Consider the following 23,196-nt stretch of genomic DNA (forward strand, 5'->3'; position numbering starts at 1 on the left):
TCGGTAGAATCTTCATAAAGCATATACAAACTTTTTAATTTACATGTACAACAACCTTTTACCTTTATTATCTTTTATAAGTGGTGAAAGCAGATTAATTAAAAGTGAGTTTTTTATAACAACATGTTTGTAATTTTAATGAAAATATATTTTATACGCGAATATTTTGTCCTCATTTCATTTATTCAAATTAATCAGGTTTATCTTCTCTATTTGGACTACTACGTTGAATTATTATTGACGTAGTATTTCATACAGATTTTTAAGAAAAATAGATAATTGAACATTTTGCAAAATAATTAATGATTAATTAATTAATACTTAAAATCTTCGACAAACTTGCGTTTTGCAGTAATGATAAATATATATTTAAGTAACGATTTTTCAAATACCTTTTCCAAATTAATGCAATAGATGATAAAATGTGTTAAATGAAAGTGTACACGTTTTATATATAAGCATAATAAAAGTGAATTATTAAAACCTAACCTCCAAAACACACAAGCCTCAAATAACATTTCTATCATAAGTGCAACCTCCAGACGTCTCTTTGATAACACATACATAAAGTTAGGTTTTATGTGTAAGTCATACTTTTTCAATAACATTTTTATAAATATTAAAGTCAGGCGATACTTCTGGAAATGTAACATTTCGCGTATTGTTAATTAGTATAATTAATTGATTATTACTAGCAGTAAGAATATAATCGCAGTATTAATAAGTACAACAATAAATAATATCTATGTAAAAATAATAAATAATTTATATTCATTCAACAAAATACAATATAACATAATATAGTATATACATATATAACTGCTTTTCATTGGTCTTGTATTCATTTTTTATCTTTGGTATAATAGGGAAAATTATGATTCGTAATTTTTTTATCCCTGGCCATCTCTTTCATCGTATTAGGAAGTCCATAAAGTAAATACAGTAATATACCTGATAAATTGGTAAAATAATTATATCTATGCAACATTATATATATATATATACATAGATATATTTTGTGTATATAAATAATTTATACATGTACTGATATATATATATATATATATATATATATATATTATATTTATATATTATATATATATATATTATATATATATTATAATTTTATGCATACATGCAATACCCATACATTTAATTATAGGTTAATTTTAATGTTAATATCATACAATAATAGATCTACACTTATGGTTACAATAACGATAAACAATTAATAAAATATGAAATGCAAATAAAATTTAAATTTTATAGTTGAATAAAATAGTACTCAATAATCATTTAATTTTACTAAAACAATGTTTTAAAAGAAAATTGATAATTAAAAGTTAGTCTATCATCTAATTGTCTGTCAATAGATTATTAAACTAAAGTGTGCATAAGAAGTTATTTAAAAAAAATCGATTCATGTAGTCATTATAAATCATTGTGAACAGAAAATAAAAACTTATTTTTTGCGATGTGCAATAGAACAATGTTTTATTTTAACTTTCCTGGTAAATTATAGTAATAGCAAAAAAATTGAATTTGAAAATTTAAAATTTTTAAAACTTAGTTTTTGGTACGGAAAGTACCAGCAATTTGCCTAAAGGCACGATGCCACGCACCACTTGTTATTATTTCAAATATGAAAATAACTAGTTTTTAAGAAACCAAAAAATAGTTTTTTGAATCATTCAAATCAGATGCTTAGTTCTCTCGAAAACTGCAATTTTTTGTACATTTAGCTCTGTATCTTCGCCTTCACATCTTCTCCCAATCATTACAAATTGAATATTTTTTTGATCATTCAAATCGGATACTCCGTCCTCTTAAAAACTCTATTTTTATTTTCTGCATTCTTTGCTCCGTATCTCCGTAACGGCTGGACCTGCCTTTCCCAAAAACTAATCAGCACATCTTCCTATCAATAGAAATCGAATAGTTTTCGAACCATTCAAATCGGTTGATCTGTGCGCCCGAAAACGTGAACGAAAAAATGCAGACACACAAAACACACACACATCAATTTTTTCTGAGGTATGACAAAATGTTTAGAAACCTCTAAAACGTGAACATATGCAAAAAATTTCATTTTCAATTTATTTGCGATTACTATAACTTAACCATCGGGAAGTTAAAAATTAGCATCTCAGTATGTCCTCACTATATATACTATTTGTCAGTACTATATAGAAGAAATGGTTTTTGTAATTGGTTGTATTTTTACTTAATAAATATGTTATTTATAGTCCCTACATAATTAAAAAACTAAATTACAGGTAGTCAGTTAACCAAAGATGAGTGAAAACCATTGAGACTGGTTATGATATCATTAAATAAATATCATTGAAAAATAAATCACCATGTCATTTTGTTCCCATCTAGCAATTTCAAGCAATAAAAATTTTTGTTAAAAGTATTTTAAGCATGATAAAAATTATAATATGAATAAGTTTACAATAACAAAAAAATATCAAATCAGCTCCCTAGATATTATGTTATTTTAAGTTGTGCAATATACGTTTAAAAAATTTACTAACAGCAATAATAAGTGATAGTATTTCATTTTACCATTTCCTAGAAATAGTTTGAAATAAATGCTGCGATCAAGAAAAACATTTTTATAATTTAGTAAATTATGCGTCATGCTCTTCATTATTATGTTCAGGCAGTATTGAGATTTGTTCACTTTGTTTTGGTTCTACTTGTGACAGTCTAAAAGCGAGAATAGAGTTTAGTTTGTCTCTAAGTTCTGCTCGCGACATGACATTGGCACCATCATTGATATTATTCTCTAGTTTATCGCTTTTTTCTTCCAATAAATTAGGAGGCATTGAATCATTTAATATTTCCGGCGATGAATAAGGTGTAACTGTTACTAATGCATAATTTTGTTTGCAATTGCATTTGTTTCGGGTTGCCGCTTTCCTTGCAGTTCTAAAGTTTCTTGGTTGTTCAATAATTGTGTCTCATTTATATTTTTATGGAGTACATTCTCTGGTCTATGCCTCAGATTACTTTTTCTGTTCTCTAATTCTTCAAATAATGGGATCACTGAAATTCTTAGCTTATTTAAGTTAGCCGGTGTAGAGTTTATTTTTCTTAATATTTCTGGAGTAGGCATTTTTGGAGGACTGGGTATATTAAAAGGAGTGTTAGTACTTGTAGACAGATCAGTCGCATCAATTGAATCTTGAGCTATTTTGCTCAATTGACTATTTTGCTCAATTGGAACTGACTGAATAGACGGAATTCCTTCAATACTTTGACTTCCAATTCCATCTCCAAGAATTTTCTCTAATTTTTGGGCGAATAAGGAACTTCTAATTGACGCTGAGTCAGAATTTTTATCTCTGAGCTTTACAGAACTAGATCCTGTATTAGTTTTATCAATTTCGGGTTTATAACAATCATCACTTTGAGAATTCACCAGTCCTGCAGGATTAACTATTTGAATATTGTCATTACAGTGAGCTTTATCATCGTTGTCTTTGAATTCTTCATTTTTGATATCGATTTCATTTTTAGTTTCACAGGTATCGGGAAAATCTTTCAGCGCTCCGTCACGTAGTAAGCTAGATTCAGTGGAAGATATTGAACTACTTCTAATTGATTTAATGGATGAGTTATTGCTTTTTGAAGAGCTTTTTCGAAGTTCAGGAGACGATTTAAACGTGGAAGATTCGGTATCTTCATTTTGTAATATGTCATCAAAATAGGCCATAACAGTTTCCGAAGGTTCAAAAACTTGGTCAGATCTTTCATTTTTTAGTACATGTTTTTCATTTAGTGAATCAACATTTTGTTGAAGGTCTGGTGAATATTTTTCTTCTTTATCACAACTATTGTTTGTTAATGTTGTTGCTAAAGCTTTCGTGGGCATGACTAAGTCTGGTAAAACGACCAAAGATTCATGCATTGAAATGGGTGATTGCTTTACTTCCTCCATTGTTTCAATTTCAACACAATTTTCATAAGCATAATTTATATTATGGGCAGCTCTACGCTGGGGATAGGATTATTTCTTATAGGTATCTTTGAACGAGGCGTTACGCTTCTCCAAGTGGTGTCATCATTTTTGCGTACACAATGTCTCGTCAGAACAAAAACTAAGAATCCTATAATAACATAAAATATTCCGATAATAACATGAAAACTTATTTAAGATGACTTGGACTTGAATTATGATAATGATATGAACAATTCCAAACGATTTAAAAAATGATATCATTAATTGTATTGCCTAGCATTCTTCAGATTATGAACCCATATAAAATATTAAAATTTTAATAAATAAATTGTATATATGAATTTGTATGATTCTTTCTATGAGACTACATATCTCAAGAAAATATACCCAAGCATTAGGCAAACATAGTTATTACAACCCATTTTAGAATATTTAGGTAATATTTTACTTATTTCATTAGATTAGATACACGATATAAAATTAAAAGAATGATATTTTTGATCTTCAAAATTGGTGCAATTATAGTCTTTATAAATTCACAAAATATTTACCTATTGTCATCCATATCCCAAATCGAATCCACGTGGCAGGGTCCAGCATTAGTATTAGTAAAATGTTCACAAAAATACTAATTGCAGGAACGTATGGAACGAGTGGTACCTAGTAATAAATATAATTTCAACTAGCTGTAAGTGGAATTCTGTCTTAAGGCAATTAAGGCATCGTGCCTTAAGGCAAATTGCTGGAACTTCCCGTACCAAAAATTATTATTTTTTTTAAAAACGATTAACATTTTTGAAAAAAAAAAATACTTTGAAAAAATAAGATTTTTGAGAAACTATAAATTGGCCAAAAAATTACTTTTTTTTGAAAAAAAATTTTTTTTTTAATTTTTTTTTTGTTTTTTTTTTGAAAAAAAATTTTTTTTTTTATTTTGACATATTGTGGAAGATCTGAACTTTTTTCAAAGCAATCGTACTGTTTTAACTGCATAGGGACAAAATATAAAGCGCGTAAGTGCCGCGTCGCTGTCTAACGCATAAGCATTGGTACGGAACCCATAGGAATGTTAACAAAATGTATACTTATTGTTAAAATCTCTATAAAGTATCTGATAATTTGATGTGCATATGTCTAATGATCATTTTTGACCGCCAAATGGCTCATTTTTTTACTTTTTCCTCCATATCTCCGAAACCGCTAGACCTACCTTCATGAAAATTTTATAGATTCTTCATCTTGTCAATACAAGTGAAACGTTTTTTGAATTATTCAAATCGGACGCTCCGTTCTCTTAAAAACTGAGTTACCGTTTTCGGCACTTTTTGCCCCGTATCTTCGGAACGGCTAGACCTGCCTTCGCCAAAAACTAATCAGCACGTCTCCTTATCAATACGAATCGAATGTTTTTTGAATTGTTCAAATCGGTTGATCCGTGTTCCCGAAATCGTCGACGAAAATTTGTATCCGCACATACATACACACACATACATACATACACACACACATACACACACACACACACACACACACACACACACACACACACACACACACACACACATACATCCATTTTTTCTAAGGTATGCCAAAATGTTCAGAAACCTTTGAAACGTAAAGATATATAAAAATTTTCATTTTCGATTTTTTTGCGATTACTATAACTTACCCTACGGGAAGTTAATAAGGAAGAAAATACAAAATTTTCAATAAATAGTATATTTCATTTTATATCTATTTTTGGGAAATAATTGAAAATTTTGTTTGGGGACTTAATAAGGTTATAATTTTGCTTGTTTCTGAGTTCTGCTGCAGTAGTATTCAAATATTTTCCTCGCTTATAGCGAAAAATAGTCAGAAAACATGAATTTAAAGATTAGAAATTTTGCTTTTTTAGTTTTAATTAATATCATTAATAATAATATAATCATTAACTAGTGGAGTGTATGGCATCGTGTTGCAAAGTTAAAATTAGTTGTTTAAAGTATATTAGAACTATAGTCAGAATTAAAAATAAAATCTGAATTATTTTTGATAAACAAAAAAATTTTTTTTTTTGAAAAAAAAAAGTTGAAACAATTTTTTTTTCCAAAATTAATTATTTTGTTAAGACAAAGGGTTCTTTGAATCATTTAAATCGGATGCTTAGTTCTCTCAAAAACTGCCATTTTTTACACATTTAGCTCCGTATCTTCGAAATGACTGAGCCTGCCTTTGCCAAAAACACTTCTCCCAATCATTACCAATTGAATGTTTGTTAGATCATTCAAATCGGATGCTCCGTTCTCTCAAAAACTCGATTTCTATTTTCTGCACTCTTTGCTCTTAATCTCCGTAACTGCTAGACCTGCCTTTACCAAAAACTAATCAGCACATCTCCCTATCAATAGGAATCGAATACTTTTTGAACCATTCAAATCGGTTGATCCGTGCGCCCGAAAACATGACTCGAAATTTGTATCCATACATACACACACACACATCCATTTTTTCTGAGGTATGCCAAAATGTTCAGAAACCTTCAAAACATCGATAAATGTAAAAATTTTCAATTTCGATTTTTGGCCCATTACAATAACTTACCCTAGGGAAGTTAATAATTTTATACAATCTAGAGTTCCGCAGTACCTAGGTGTTTAAAAATTTACATTTGAATTAACAGTGAAACTACTTTAATTATTCTTGTGTATTGATAATAAAATTTTGATATAAAACGCTTTCATAAAAATTATTATATTGATTCTCTTCAATTGATTTTTCAAAAAAAAAAATCAAAATAATAAAAAATTCAACCTTTTGTGTGTGTGCGTTTGTGTATGTGTGTGCGGATTCATATTTTCGTCGACGATTTTACGAACACGGATCAACCAATTTGCATGATTTAAAAAACAATAGATTCCTACTGATAAGGAGACGTGTTGATTAGTTTTTGGCAGAAGCAGGCCTAGCCTTTCAGAGATACGGGGCAAAAAGTGCCAAAAATGGTATATCAGTTTTGGAGATAACGGAGCATCTGATTTAATACTTCAATCAATATTTTACTTGTATTGACGAAATGAAAAACTGGTCAAATTTTTGTCAAGGCAGGTCCAGCGTCTCCGGAGATCCAATAAAAATAATGTCAAAAATAAACATTACACATATGTACATCGTACTATAAGATATTTTATAAAGATTGTAATAATAATTACAAATTTTGTGTACATTTATATGGGTTTACACGTTAGACGACTACGCGACGCTTATGCGCTTTGACACCAAATCAGCTATGCAGCGCGATCGCTTAAAAAAATGTTCAAAGTTTTCATGAAAAATCAAAATACAAAAAAAATCAAAATAGAAAATTTTTTTTTTCAAAAGTTATTTTCAAAAATTTTTAATTTTCTCAAAAATCTAATTTTTTCAAAGTTTACCAAAGTTTTTTTTAATAATTTAGTTTTTGGTACAGGGCGTTCCATCAATTTACCTTAAAGCACAACATATGCAGCACTAATTACATTTTTTATTAGTTAGCGGATCAATTTTCTGGAACAAACAATGTGTCCTGCTTATGTATACTCAACCCTCCGATAACGCAGTGAGTTTAATATGGAAACCATATAAAAACTCCGATTTAACGCGCACGATCCAGACTAATTCGTAGTGCGTTGTATGAAAACCGCGCTATAAAAAATTCATAATCAGTACAAATCACATCATTTGTACCGCGTTATTGATGACCAATAAATGCAAAAGATATGATAAACTCTAAATTGTTTAAATGAAATTGAAAAGTTCATATTGAAGAGTTTGCATAATCGGAGGGTTGGCTTTACTACTTTTGTAGTTTAAATTTAAAAATTAGCTTACACTGAATGTGTCTGGTTTGCCGCTACTGGGTTGCCGAGCCATGGCGTAGACGTTTAACACCAGAAGCAATGACAAGAAGGTACATAAGACGATTATCCATGGCTCCAATTTGCTTAGTGCCTTCTCGCCATAAACTAGACTTAAACCGAGAGCCAGACAAAGAATTCCTTAAAATAGAATGCAGAAAATGTTTATACAAATTAAAAGCGTAGACAATACAACGATTAAATAATAATAATCATAACTTTGCCATCCACATTACCATTGGTTGCCTTCCTTCATACAATACAATAACTTTAATATAGTCCAGATTCAACAAGTCATAATTCAACAAAACATAAATTTTAAAAACATTTATACATGAGAAAATACATACTTAATGTTTGGCAAGGAAAAGATTTTATATACAAATGCATTCTACATGCTACTCATGTTGATCTTGATTCTATATCCATATCATATCATTCATTGAGTCCATTTATATGTTACAATGTATTTTTTAAATTAATATAAATTAGATTCTGGTATAAAAAGTAAATAAAAAAATTATAAAATAAACAGAAAAATAAAGGTTAAAATACTTCAAATAATAATTTGAAACATAAATATATAAATGTGCAAAACACACATTTCTAATCTGATGAAATGGCCAAAGTTTGTATTAAGGTCCATTTAATTATGGTTATTTCTCAGTAAGTTAATTATACCAAGAACACATAAACACATGATATAAAATATATAAATCGGGGATAATAATTTGAAATATATCATCTGTCCGAAATATTACTTCTTTGATATAAATATTTACAATTTTAATCTTATATATTTTTATGAATAAGTTTTCTGAACATAATCGTTTATTGACTAATTTATATCGTATTTATTTATAATTAATAAATTAGACGATATTTTTTGTAAAAATAATGTTTTTGCTAAAATCCATAACAGTAATCTAATATTCATTCTGGTAATAATATATGCATGTGTATGTGTGTAGTTATCTATATGCGGATATAATTTTCTGCCGACCTTTTTGAGAGCATATAAAATTATCAGATATCTTATAGAGATTTTATTTAAGTACCAATTTTGTTACCATTCCACATCAAGAAATCTATAAAGCTAGCATATATAGTTCAAACAAATGTCTTCGACAATCTCAACATTTAAACCGACTTGTATTTGGGTATCAAAATTTAGAAAAAAAATCAAAATGTTCAAAAATCAAAAATTACAAAATGCCGCTCAAAATTCAGCTCGCCGCTCAATTCAACAAATCTAATTTTTCCTTTCTAATCTTTTCGAAATTTTAAATTACGGTACAGAAAGTTCGAGCAACTTGTCTTGAGATATAACGCCATTAACCACTAATTTTCAATAGATGTCAGAAAAAATCGTCGCAAACCTATTTACAGACAACAATGCGTAAAACTGATCTTATATATAAAATTCTTTACGAGTGTATAATTTGATACTTCTCCTAAACGGTTATTCGGATCTTGATAATTCTTCTTAGAGTTTGTCAAAGAAAGAAATTTGCCAAAGAAATTTTTAAGATTCAATAAAGAATAAAATTATAGTAATTGTAGAAATAAATGGCAAAAATTACAAAAAAAAGACTTATCATTGATGAATATTGAAAACATTTGAACTGTCATCTGCTAGAAATCTCAATTCACTTAAACTTTGAATTTAGCCGAAATTATGAGCCTAGATAATATTAGAATACAATATACAAGAAAATGTAATTTCTATATTATTATTGCCCAAAAGCAGCTGAGTTGAATTGAATTGAACTGAAATTAAATTAAAATAATATAAGATACAGTCAACAGTATTTGTTTGGCAGATGAAACTATGTAATTCAGTTTAATAAATAACGCAATAAGTACAAAATTGCATATACATTTTTTACACTTATGCATGTCGCATTTTTGTTTACTTCATTAAATTATTTAGCAATATAAAAAATATTTCTACTTATCAAAAAAAAGTGATTTAGAATTTTCGTTCATGTGCCAAAAATTCATTTGTTTGGCTTTGGATATGGAATATTTAGCAAGTTGATCTTAAATTAAAGAGTGCTGATAGAAACTATAAATCTATAGATTTTACAAATTAATTCATCTAAGATTTAAACATAAACAATAATGTTTATTAAATCATTAGTAAGAAAAATTTAAAATGATTACATTATTAGTAAGAAAATGTACTTTAGAAATTATAATTGCACAACAGCAACCAATATATCGTACGAGATTATGAAAAATATAGACTAAATTATTGATCAATTATGTTGTGTGGTAAAATCAAGTGTGTATATTGTTCTTTTACCGCAGATTCTATATTATTTTTTTCTGAATTTCTTATACTGCTTATGCTAAGACTAGAAATGAATCATAAAGGCAGGACATCAAATAGAATAGTAAAAAGTATAGGATAGAATAGTAAAAAAAAATTGGAACTTTTGAATTGTAGACGTAGGACAGAACAATGTCTATCGGATCATCTAGTTTTAATATAAAGCCAAAATGTATTTTAACCCCTTTGACTCGGATACCGCCGGTGGCAAAATTCATATAAATCTCGGAATTCGCGAGTAGAAAGTGTTAATTGAATGTATTTGCAAAAGTTTGTCTTGAAAACGAGTGGCTACTGTAATCGTAATGAAAGATAATTCACAAAAAAATTTTAACCTACTTACCGTATATGCAAATGAGCCAATTGAACACATATTGTGACAAAGACGTCGGGGTAGTCGAACCTTCTCTATTTATCACTTGCGACAATACATTCCGCAAATTGTGTTTAACAATTTTATTTTTCGAAACTAGAGCACTTCTTTCTTGAGGTGGTGTACTAGTGTAGTTATCGGAATCGGAAGCGTCATACCTGTAAATAAAAGCAAACCACTAGTTGTAAATGGCATTTTGCCATAAGGCAAGTTGCATGAATTTCCTGATATGTGTGAGTAATGGACTTAATTAGTAATAATTGAAATTTAGCTATTTAGATCAAACTTTCAAATTGAGTCACAAATAGTTATGAAATATTATAAAAAGAGATCTTTTGTGTATAAACAATATTTTTTTTGTAAACTTCATCGACCTAGCTTGATGATTAATTTAAATTTTTTTGAAGTTACTACAAAAATTAATGTGAAAACAAAATAGAAGATGTTTTTAAAAATCTAATGTTTAATTTGACATAGACTGTTACATGCTACAAGACGAGAAGAATCAAAAGCACTACTATTAGAAGTTTAAAATGGGATTTATAAACCAGTTAGCTAAAATAAATTTACATGAAGTATACTAAATTAAAACAGTTGCCTTTTGAGAATATTTATCAAAAAGGTATTACCAAGAAGCAGGTACTATCAACATGCTATATTGACAATTATGTTATATAGCAGGCCAAACTATAAAAAGTCATTCCATGCATTCTCACATGCTTTATCTAAATTAACCTAAAAATAGGCATGGTTAGAACTCCAATGCTCACTCTTTACCGGGTTCATCTGATTCAACTTCAGAGTCTTCGACTTCTTCATGCTTATTCGCTTTATGATTGGATAACAGCATTTCACTTTCACTTTCAGCTGCTGAATCTGATGCATGGTATACCTTAACTGGGTATTCATATCTATAAAATGAAAAAGCTTTGGACGAGCACATACATTGAAACATGACACTGAATGATAGACCCTAGAAACCAAAACCACATTTTTATATAATATTCATCTCCAATAATTTTATGAACTCGATTTATTCATTACATTTTTGACGCATATCTTATTATATTATAATTAATAACACATTCATATTTTGTGAATCTCATGAAATTTATACTCCATTGTGATGATTGATTATGCAAAACATAATAAAACATTACTGTAAGTATAATGACTAAAATAAAATAAAATAAAATTGCTTAGATTTGTGAATGAAAAAATATAATATAGCGATAAATAATAGTTGTGCAATGATCAAAAACAGCATTATGTGATGATGGATGTAAATGATATAATGATACTTTTCAAACAATTAGAAGAGTGCACAGATATTAGACTAATTTATACCAACTAACAATAAAAAAAACTTAAAAAAATATTATTTGTTTATATAAAAATAATTTATTCCTAAATAATATATAATGTAAATAACCTCAAATAATAACTAACCTTAACAAAAGTACACATGCGGCGACCATCGTATAGGCAGTTAACGTTCCTATTGACATCATATTTACCAGCTGATTTAGATCAAACAACGCAGCCATCAAACCTGAAATGAGTATATTATAATTATAAAACATCAAACCAGAAAGAACTTATAATAAATATGAATTCATTTTAAATAAATCATTTTAAATCTGCAAATCAAAGCACTCTGTCCTTCATTAAGAGGGGACCCTGCTTTAGAGGCTTCAAAAAATCGTTTTTTTTAAATAATTTTTAGAGAGAGAAATAATATTTAATTCATACAAAACTTTCAGGTTTTATTGCTACATATATCAACATTCTTCCAAAAATGTTTCATTAAAATATGCATAACGAGTGTGCAGGTGTCTTTTGGAGGGAAAGATGCTGGTCATAATTTCAATCCGAAACAAAAAAATCAAAGCAAATATATATATTCAATAATAGATTCTAATTGAATCTGAAAAATCCAGAAAAAAATGAGAAATTCACCAATTTTTTGCAACTTGAAAAAAAAGTAATATTTTTTGATACTTTGATTTCACTTTAGATTGTTTAAAAAGTGGATTATTTATATTTTTTAAAAGTTTTTTTAAGTTCAACTAGAATAGAATTTAATCCTGAATACATTGAATTTTGCCTCGTTTTGATGGGGCGTTTAGTTCGTTTCATATAATTCCGGCCAATTAGTAAGAATCGAAAAAATTAAAAACCGAGAAATCGCGCGTCGAAGTTTTCGTTCCCTTGGCGAAGCTCATTATTTCTTTTGTAATTCCGAAAATAATTTGAATTTGTTTCTGAAATTTTAGGCTCTAATATTCTTCACTAGTTTTGGAAGACATTTTTGCAAAAATATAATCGAACTTTTTAGGCCTCTAAAGCAGGCTCCGCCCTTAAAAAATTACCTTTAATTTCAGTTATAAATCTTAAAGTAAAAACAATTTTAGAATTTTCTGAGGATGATTAAAATGTGATGTTTCTTTGATGACCTTACCGGTAAGTAATCCAGCTAGAATTGTTCCACTGACGGGTGTATTATATGTATCACTAACGCGGCCCATAAATCTAAAAATCAATCCATCAGAGGCCATGGCATACAAAATACGAGGCAGTGGAAACATACATCCAAACAAACTGAAAAGTCAAAGTTTTCGAATCATTTGAATATATGAAATCTATCTTTGTTAAAAGAAAATTCTATGAGATCATTTTCGAATAGGTTAGTGAAGGTTTTAATATAAGAAAGTTCTCATCATCTTCTACGATATATATATATATATATATATATATATATATATATATATATATATATATATATATTCTTAATCATATAATATATATATATATATATATATATCATTGAAAACAAATGTGTTTATTTTACCTAGTGATTAAACCGAAAAGACCTCCTATAGCAACTATCCACTTTGCAAAATTCCATCCAACAGCAGCAAACGCATAAGGCAATGGCGCATCACGATTCTTTGGAAAAATATAAAAATGTTAATTACAAAAAGACTTGAAAAAAAAGAGTGCGCGTAAGGTTCACACGCGATTGAAGTAAAACTTTTTTGCTATTGTACGAGATAGCATATAAGTTAAAAATAATTATATATAATAATTATGAATAATGTTCATCAGTAATATGGTAACACTCGTGAGGCACATATTTATTAGTGTCAACCATTATACATATTTATATAATAATAAATTATAAATTTATAATAACATTACAAATATTTATAATATTTGAATACAATAATGCAATTAAAGTCATACTTCAAACACGACATGATCGGTTTATCATTGGAATTAGCATCCATCAATAGAGAAATGAAGTAATTGCTGATTAATAAATTCTATAATATTCGTTCACACAGTAGACAGCTTGAGTAATTTCATTAACGCTAGCAATGAATACGCTGCATAGATGTCCAAACATATTGAAACTAGTTGGTATTGGTATTTTGCCTTGAGGCAAGTTACATAAACTTCCCGATATGTGTAAATAATCGACTTAATCAATAAAAAATAAATTAATTTATGAGTGATTAAAAGTATTCCGAGTGGATTTATTACACATAACTGAAAACGAACGAACATGTTAACTCGAAGTATTTTCTTAAATCAAATTTTCAAAAATTTAGTTTAGTTTAGTATGTTTTATAAGACCAGTTACTCTACCATTACACCAAGTGAATCGTCTAATTTTAATTTTAACAAACGTCAAAAAAACTTCTCTTTTCCTCAAACTTTGATGAATTTTTAAAATAAAACAACTACTTGTCGTAAGGCCGTAATGATTCAGTAAGTTCTATAAGACCATAGTATATATCGCCAAAAAAAGTTCCATAAAAATCAGCTTAATTAACCTCTTGTAGGGTAAGTTATTGTAATGGGCCGAAAATCGAAATTGAAAATTTTTACATTTCTCGACGTTTTGAAGGTTTCTGAACATTTTGGCATACCTCAGAAAAAATGGATGTGTGATTTAAAAAACATTCAATTAGTAATGATTGGGAAAAGTGTTTATTAGTTTTTGGCAAAGGCAGGCCCAACCATTTCGAAGATACGGAGCTAAATGTGTAAAAAATGGCAGATTTTGAGAGAACTAAGTGTCCGATTTAAATGATTCAAAGAACTTTCTGCTTGTCTTAAAAAAATAATTGATTTTGGAAAAAAAAATTTGTTTCAACTTTTTTTTTCAAAAAAACTTTTTTTTGTATATCGAAAATAATTCAGATTTTATTTTGAATTTTGACTATTCTAATATACCTTAAATAAATAATTTCTACTTTGCAATTCAGTTTATATAATTTTTATAAATATTAGACAATGTTACAAATTAATAATATCCTATTTAAAAACATTCAGTATTCCTCGAATGTTTCGTTACGTTACGGGAAGTTCCAGCAATTCGCCTTAAGGTACGATGCCATACCCCACTAGCTTTTTTTCTGACAAACGATACTCCATCAAATGGTTTTTAATTTTCTGAAATCGGTTCAGGCGTTTTTGAGAAAACGTCGATGAAAGGTCTAATTTTGACAAATGCCAAAAAAAGCGATACCAATTTTTGCAAACTTTGACGAATTTTTAAAGTTAAACCAATTGTCGTAGGGCCGTAATATTTTAGTATGATCTAGAAGACTATGGTATCTACCGTCAAAAAAATATTAATAAAAATCGTCGAAAAATTTTTTTAACACTTTATTACAAGAAAACGGTCCGGCCGATCTTTACCAAAAACTAATCAGCGCGATTCCCAACCAATATCTTTCAAACGGTTTTTGACTGCTATTTATAAAAAAACGTCTCGGCCGATCGTCACACAAAACTGACAAACGATAGTTCTCGTCGACATACATCAAATGCCTTTCAAATTTTTGAAATCGATCCAGCCGTTTTTAAGGAAACGGCGATTTACGGTAAAAAATCTGTTGGTGCACAGGCACACACATACTTTTTCCAAATTTGCTCTCATTCGATTCAGAATGGCTTGAAACATCGAGGAAATATAAAATTAGCGAATCGTATTTCTTGATGAAAACAAACTTCTCCTTCGGAAAGTTAAAAATCGTTGGAATGAATATTTACAACATTTAAACATTTTAAAACATTTAAAAACACAAAATGGACGATAATTACTATAAAATTATAAACCACTAACCTGATCGTAGTAAGGCAACATAAGTGTTATCACTGCAGAAACGCCGAAGTACGAGATGAAAACAATTACCAGTGTTGCAATTATTGCACGTGGTATGGTTTTTCTTGGCTCTTGAACTTCTTCGCCACTTGCTGAAATGCAGTCAAAGCCGATGTAACCATAAAAACAAGTTGCAGCGCCCTTTATTGTTCCCATCACACCGAATGGGAAGAATCCGCCAGATCCAATGTTCTGGGTAGCTTGCACGACTGCAGGCAACGTCTCAGGCTTGATTTTCCAATTTTTGATATCGACTAAAAGTCAGTATCGTAAAATTTAAAACATTTTATTAAGAACATCAGTCTTATTATTTATTGATTCTGTTATGAATAGTTGAAACCGTTTCCATAAAAAAATAAGCAATATATATTACTTTTTTGACTAAACAGTTGTGTGATAGGTATGTAAAAGAAATCATACCAAACAGTTTTCTTTATATCATCAGTACTTTTGTACATAATATATAATAACAGTATATTGTGACTCAAAAAAGAAAAGGATGACATTTTCTCAAAAAAATCACAAAGACATATTTTTAATAATATGTGTATTCCAATTTTTCCTATGGGTTGATCAGAATATTGTTTGGCATGGTCTGTTTGACGTACTAAACTATTTATTTAGTGAATTGGTCAAGTGCCAAATGTTGACGTTAGTGTGATTCCTACATCTAACAAGAAGAACCTCAGTTTTACTCTTCTGGTATTTTGATAAAACTTGATAGAGCATGATGATAGAGTTTATAGAAATTCTCAGTAAACTTTTTTTATGTAATTGTATACTGTCGGTAAGTCAGTCTGTTGATGTATGTGTTTAGTAAAATAGTAGTGTCTTTTAGTGTTGCCTGACATTATACAGTCAGTATTTTAGCGTCAGTCACTGGATGGAAGCTACGAAGCAAATACTCCGGAGGCATCTACTGCTAATTGCTCGGTGATCTCAAACTCCAGATTTAAATTTATATTATGGGCTCAGAAAATAAATGGCGGGCTCACAAAAAGTTAAGTGAAGGGTACTTATTTGAATTCACGCATTCTCAAATTTTTAGAAAATGTGAAATAATTATCTGTATCTGTAATGAATAAACAATAAGACACAAACATTCGTTTGAAGATCTGTTGCTAAATGCCTGAAAGATATCAAGAATAGTTTGGTGAATTTATGACTGGTGACCTTACAGTCAATATTGGTTTCAACTTCAAACTAATGCATTTATGTTTTTACGATCAGAACAAGCTTTTTTAAGCTTTGCTAAGTTACTGGTATGTTTTGATCATAGTTTTCATTTGAATTGAGGTGACTGTGGCAATAAAATCATGTTATTTAACACAGTTTCACTCGTTTTGTATATATACATATATACACGGTATAGACTCAATATTGGTAGAATTGTGATAAATGCACATGAAATGATTTAAAAATATTATAATAAAATTATACAATTAAACTTACTCTTTATGCTTCCAGCAATTATAACAAACACCACGACGATCAAGTTCAACAATGAAAATAAGTTATTGACCATTGTAGATTTTTTCACTCCTAAAGCTAAAGCCACTGTGAAAACCAAATTACAATAAAAATATTACTAATGCTATAATAAAATGTAAAATTACAATCGTTAGAAAATATAATACTTATTTATGCATCTATATTTAAATAAAATTTCATAATACATAATTTGATAATACGTCTACAAAAAGCATAATTTAACCTTTAACAGTTGAAACTTTCTTTAACAATGTTATAATTACAAGCAATTATTAACACGTATTTCTAACATTATTCATATTCATTAATTATTTTTTAATTCATTTATCATGAAATTAAATATAATGAAAAAAGTATTCCTACAATTAGTGTTAAATTATTTACGTGGTAGAAATATTTGTTAACATTACAGATAACAGAAATTAAGCAAAAAATATCGATCGGCAAGCATAAAAAAATATAACAAATTATTAGTTTGTCGATCAGGGAATTTTAAATACTTACACCTTGGTCACAAATGCATAAATATTTTTTAAAATTTGCAAGTTAGTAGAACTATATTAATAACCAGTTTTTGGAAAAATTGCTTTCGGAATAAAATATCTTTAACCCATAAAAACATACCTGCAAATAAGACGGCTAATATAAAAGCCAAAAAATCCACATGACCAGCAAGAAAGGAAAGTGATAGAGGTGCGAATGAAGCAAAAGCCTTTCCTATGACACCATCCAGTATCGAATCAAGATAAACACTAACACCTCGCGCTACACTGGCACTACCTAATTTTAAAAATGTAAATGAAAAACTTTATTAGAATAGGCCAAAATACAAAAAAATACACGTCAAGTGAAAAGTTCGTTTCGTTTATTTAGCAAAACTCGACCAGTTTTTTTATTGTGTGAAAATACATTTATTCAAACTGAATTTTCGAATGGAGCCATGATGCCATCGGTGAAAAACTTCTATGGTTTCTGGTTGAAAAACTGATTCAAGTGTTTTTGGAAAGCTCCTTTTGAAATCAGTTTAATACTATTAAGATAGTTTTACAGAGATCGGAACAAATGTCAGAGAGCGCTATATATGGAGTATATGGTAGATGCATAAAAATTTCTCAGCTTAGCTTTCGCAACTTTTGGCATATCATCAGACAATATCTTCAATTGATGCCGCTTGCTTTCAATTATCTGGTGTAATCTCTCTATTTATTTACAGTAGAATTGATAATTAATGGTCTGGTCAGGTCACTGGAAGTAGAACACGATTGACGATTACCTTCCAGTCGCACCACAAACACAGCATCACCTTTTTTAGTGTCATTCCTGACTTAAACGTTTGTCGACCCTCATCATCATTAGATTTATTTCGCCTCCGATTATCATATATAATTTACTTCGTCTTACCAGTTTTGAAATGTTTCAGAAATGGTTCGATTTCATTGCATTTCAGCAGCGCAGATGTTGATTCGGTCTATCAAGTTCTTCGCACCCAACTCATGAAGATCGCACACATCGAGCTTCCTTTTGTACTTAGAATTATGTAATTGGTTAAAAACAGTTTTCTGATCAATGGCTAGTTCCCTCCTTATGTCGACTGAGCTGATTTAATTATCTTGGTATCTTGATCTACTTTTTTAAACAATTTCAACAACTTTTTCATTGATTCGACGAGTGGAACGCGGTACATCCTTCACATTAAAATTACCAGAACGAAAACAAGCGAGTCATCTCCAAGTAGCAGATTTAGATGAAGTACCTTCACATTATACAGCATAATTTGTTTCACAAACCTGCACCGCGTTCTTCCCTCTATCATAATAATTTTGCAAAATATAGCGATTTTTTTCATTAGTTTTCTCCATTTTCAAACACAAATAACTTTTCAACTACTTGATCGATTTATTTGGTTATACCAAAATAATGCACGAAGTGTCACCTTTCTAACGAGGGTTTACTGGTGACCCTGCGATCTGCACTTCCTGAATGTAACTAAACCGTCTATTGCGGAAAACAAAACGAACTTTTTACTTTACCCAATATTTGTCATTATCGAGCCGATTCTGCCGTAAAATAGGCCAATGTTATGGCAAGGCTATGTTAAGTAGCAATTTTTATATAGAGTGGTAGAAGATTACAGCAATTTAAGTTTGAATAAAATAATCACGAAAGAAATTCACATTATACTTCAAGGCCGAGAAAAACTGTAGATTTAAAATAACATAAAAAATAATGTAAAATCAATCATATACAAAATATATTAAAAATTATTAAAAAAAATACCTTACCTATAACATATTCCAGTATCAGATTCCATCCAATGATAAATGCGACTAATTCTCCAGAACAAATGTATGAATAAGTGTAAGCTGATCCAGCACATGGTTCGCGCCCTCCGAATTCAGCGTAGCATAAACCTAAACAATAATAAGACAAAAACTTCTCCTTTTAACTAATTTCATAATATTGTTGACTGAAAAAAGAATATATTGTGCCCTATATACTTATATTAAATCCAATAAGATAAAATTATGAATGATCATATATGAGACCTGCATAAGCAGATAAATTTAATGAAAAATACTTCTATACAAGTAGTGTAAAACTACCTGTGTAGATACCAGGGACGTAACTACCGCCGTATCAGCCGTATCAAAAATACGGGCCCCCCGAGCCAAGGGGGCTCCCAACGAGCGCAAGCAGAAAGCAAAACTACATTTTTTCAAACAATTTAATAATTTTAACGTAGTTTGCATTTCCTTTTTTTATCGAAAGGTATTGAACTTCAACTTGTAAGCTAACGCGAAAATCTATTCCTGCTGCAATATTTCTGCAAGCTCTAGCAATCAATTCAATTAGTAAAGCTTTTCCACATTCGATAAGTTAACAAATCTATAAAACTAATTCAAATTATACGTTCTTCATCTTAAATAGGAATTTGGAAGTTTTATATTCATATTTATATCGTTTTTTGTTTGTTGTCGTTACTACTTGAATTGTCTGCATGACGCGTCAGTTTAATAGTTAGATTTTGATAAATATGATCAATTAAATCATTTTCAGATTTCTTTCTTCACTGCTTAAAAATATAAGTTTCTGTTCTGAAACTTTACAACACGCCAGCAATGACTTACAAAAAACTAGTATTTTATTAAGTAATCTTTTGAATAGATTGTGCGAATTAACATATGAAAATTTATTGAAATAGTTTGTTGAAGAAGTACAAATAATTCGCAAAAAAAGATGGATTGCAATAACTATTTCAAAGAACCAAATACAAAAGATAATGAAGCGTTATTGATGAAGAGAGAGAATTTTAGACCCGAAATCTTATTTTAATGTATACTATTGCTGTTTAGATATATAATTTCACAAACCAAACAAAGATTTCAAAACCTTTGCGACGTAAGAAGTAACATTTGTCTTTTTGAAATCGAGAATTGATAAACATTTCCGGAAAACTGTCGAATCACTGTAAAGAAATATTGTAAAATATCTCATATGACCATGACCAATTGATAGTTCTAGAAATAGGTTTGAATACACAAATCTAAGAAATGTATTTCATTAAGGTACAATGATGGATGCAATAGGCTTGCATCCAGTTTTCCCAACGAAATAACAGTATGCATTTTTTCCTTGCCCTTTACAATTTACAGTTAAAAACGCAACTGCTAAAAAAATTTTTAATTAAAACTAATTAAAAATTACGTAAATACTTTAGGACATAAATGTCAACCTGTATGTTCCTAGAGACAGAAACTTCATAAAATTTAAAGATCACTAAATAAGTCAGTTTTTCAAAAAAAAGGTAAGGAGAGTGGAAATATATCTGGAATCATTTGTGAAAAATTCAGAAAATTAGAGAAAATTAGATAGACCAAATAATTAGAATGATAAACAAATATTCTTTTAATATTATGTATTTCTATATTTTGTGAAAAAAAAATTCTTCTTGAGGGGCCTTCGAACACATTTTGATACGGGGCCCCACCAAAGCACGCTACGCCCCTGGTAGATACCATATAGTCATAGTAAGAAATGCTCGTATACAAAGTAGGGTAGAGCGGGGCTAGTTGAGCATAGGGGCAAGTTGAGCAATCGAAATATCTCAAACTATTCACCGTCCGTTTAGACATTATATGGCGGAAAGATAGAGATTTGGAAGAAATAAACATCCCGCGATCGCTAGTGGCCGCTGGACAAATGAGTGAGGCTCACGGGCGTTTTGTTTATTTTGAGACCAAAAAGTAAAAAAGTCATTCATCACGAGCTTTCGTCTGGTTTAGTCAAATGTTATTTATTTTTAATCAGGTAAATGTTATTCTTCCATATAATTATGGTACTTTCAATATGCACAGAGATTCTGGGTATAATTCTCACGTTTTTTTTATAAACTCACTTTTATTTTGAAATTCCGAGTTGGGGTTAGTTGAGCATAGTTGCTAAACTTGTTCTGTCACTAAGACAATTACCATTAACTTCCAGAAATTAATTATTATTTTTAAGATTTAAGCTAAGTCTATGAGTAATAATATAAAGAAATAATGATTTTAAACAAAAATACTGAATATAATGGTAAAATAATTCCTAAGATACGATATTGTTTTGTTGATTCTACTTTTCGTTAATTATTTAAAGCAAATTACTATAAGTTTTGTTTTCTCTGTCAATAAAGACTATAAATATAGAACTGGTTATTAAAAACTAATTTTATTACATACCTAATCGACATTGAACCTGTGATTTCATTATACTTTCTTAGTGCTCAACTTGCCCCATATATGGGGTATATTGAGCATACTTGACTTTTTGCATTTAAACAGCTGTAGCTTTTAAATTTTACTTATTACCAAAAAATAGTATCAACACTTTTGTTAAGCGATAAACAACAAATCCATTAAGCCTTATAGCAATTTATTTAGACTTTTCATTGATGAGCTACATCCGTTTAAGTGAAAATTTGCTCAACTAGCCCCGCCCTATCCTACTCGTATATAAAGTAAATAAATTGAATAGAAAAATCTTAAACAAAATTCTCAATTCAAATTTCACTCTTTACAACCGCCCCTCAGGTATGAACAATTGTGGCATTTGCCCTTTTCTTGTATGGTTTAATATTAAAAATATATTTAAGGACAGTATTATTTCTATATTTTTGTTAGATTTACTTTTCTCCTAGCTAACTGGTAAATTAACAAAATAATAGCTGATCAAGAAAGTGGCACAATCGCACCTTTAGGTTGTTCAACTCAGCCTAATTATTTTCCAATAGATTTTTTTTAAAGAAAAATACGAATTGGAGTGTTAATTGAAACTAATCTTAATAGAGCAGTTATTTTTTTAACGTATCATGATGAAATAAAACTAAATATTAGGAAAGTCGATTACTACACTTGACTTTTCTATCATACATACCTGCAAGAAAACTGCCTATCGCCGCTATAGCAAAGGATATTACAACTGAAGGTCCAGCAACATCACGCGCAACATGTCCAGCCAGCACATATACGCCCACGCCTAAGGTTGAACCTACCCCCAGCGCAGTAAGATCGGCAAAGTTCAGCACCCGCCCGAGACGAGTTGTTCCTTCGGGAGCGCTCACCGGATCTTCACCGCTGGCCTTTGACAAAGACTTGCGACGACACAAGGCGGCGCAAAGCTTGCCGATGGTCAGAGTCATATTATAAAAATTAAACTGCAATGTAATATTATAGCATTAAGCACTATTTTATAAACGAAAACTTTAATTAATTATTCATTATATAGTGCAGTAAACAGAGAGGAAAAAAGGGTATAACCTCTGATTTTTTTTTACTGTGCTCCGAATTGAATGACATTTTGGAATTTGATTCATCTTACCCTCAAGTTCAAAAGTGAAAACAATTCGGGTTGCGCCATCACCCCTCGGGGGGATGACACCCCTTCTCAATTGTGTAATTACATTTTTTCAAAATAACGTCGGAAATCGATAGAAGAACTGAT

The 23,196-nt window shown here is 29.6% G+C and overlaps 1 protein-coding gene across 1 annotated transcript; it reads right to left on the bottom strand.

The window, feature by feature from the left end:
• Positions 1-837: 837 nt before the first annotated feature.
• On the bottom strand, positions 838-22,813 carry LOC113367389 (cationic amino acid transporter 2-like; the record flags this gene model as incomplete). The annotated part of the gene is made up of 13 exons (XM_026609001.1): positions 838-951; positions 4,519-4,627; positions 7,817-7,983; positions 10,521-10,708; positions 11,321-11,461; positions 12,000-12,102; positions 13,012-13,151; positions 13,402-13,499; positions 15,688-15,980; positions 17,179-17,283; positions 17,842-17,997; positions 19,500-19,628; positions 22,630-22,813. Coding segments are annotated over 13 exons (1,923 nt in total), but the record flags the coding sequence as incomplete, so codon positions are not given.
• Between the last annotated feature and the right edge of the window lie 383 nt (positions 22,814-23,196).

The sequence above is a fragment of the Ctenocephalides felis genome, unplaced genomic scaffold, assembly GCF_003426905.1.
Source record: "Ctenocephalides felis isolate EL2017-DRISC unplaced genomic scaffold, ASM342690v1 CF-g0.4_SCAFFOLD_01170, whole genome shotgun sequence".
Classification (NCBI taxonomy): Eukaryota; Metazoa; Arthropoda; class Insecta; order Siphonaptera; family Pulicidae; genus Ctenocephalides; species Ctenocephalides felis.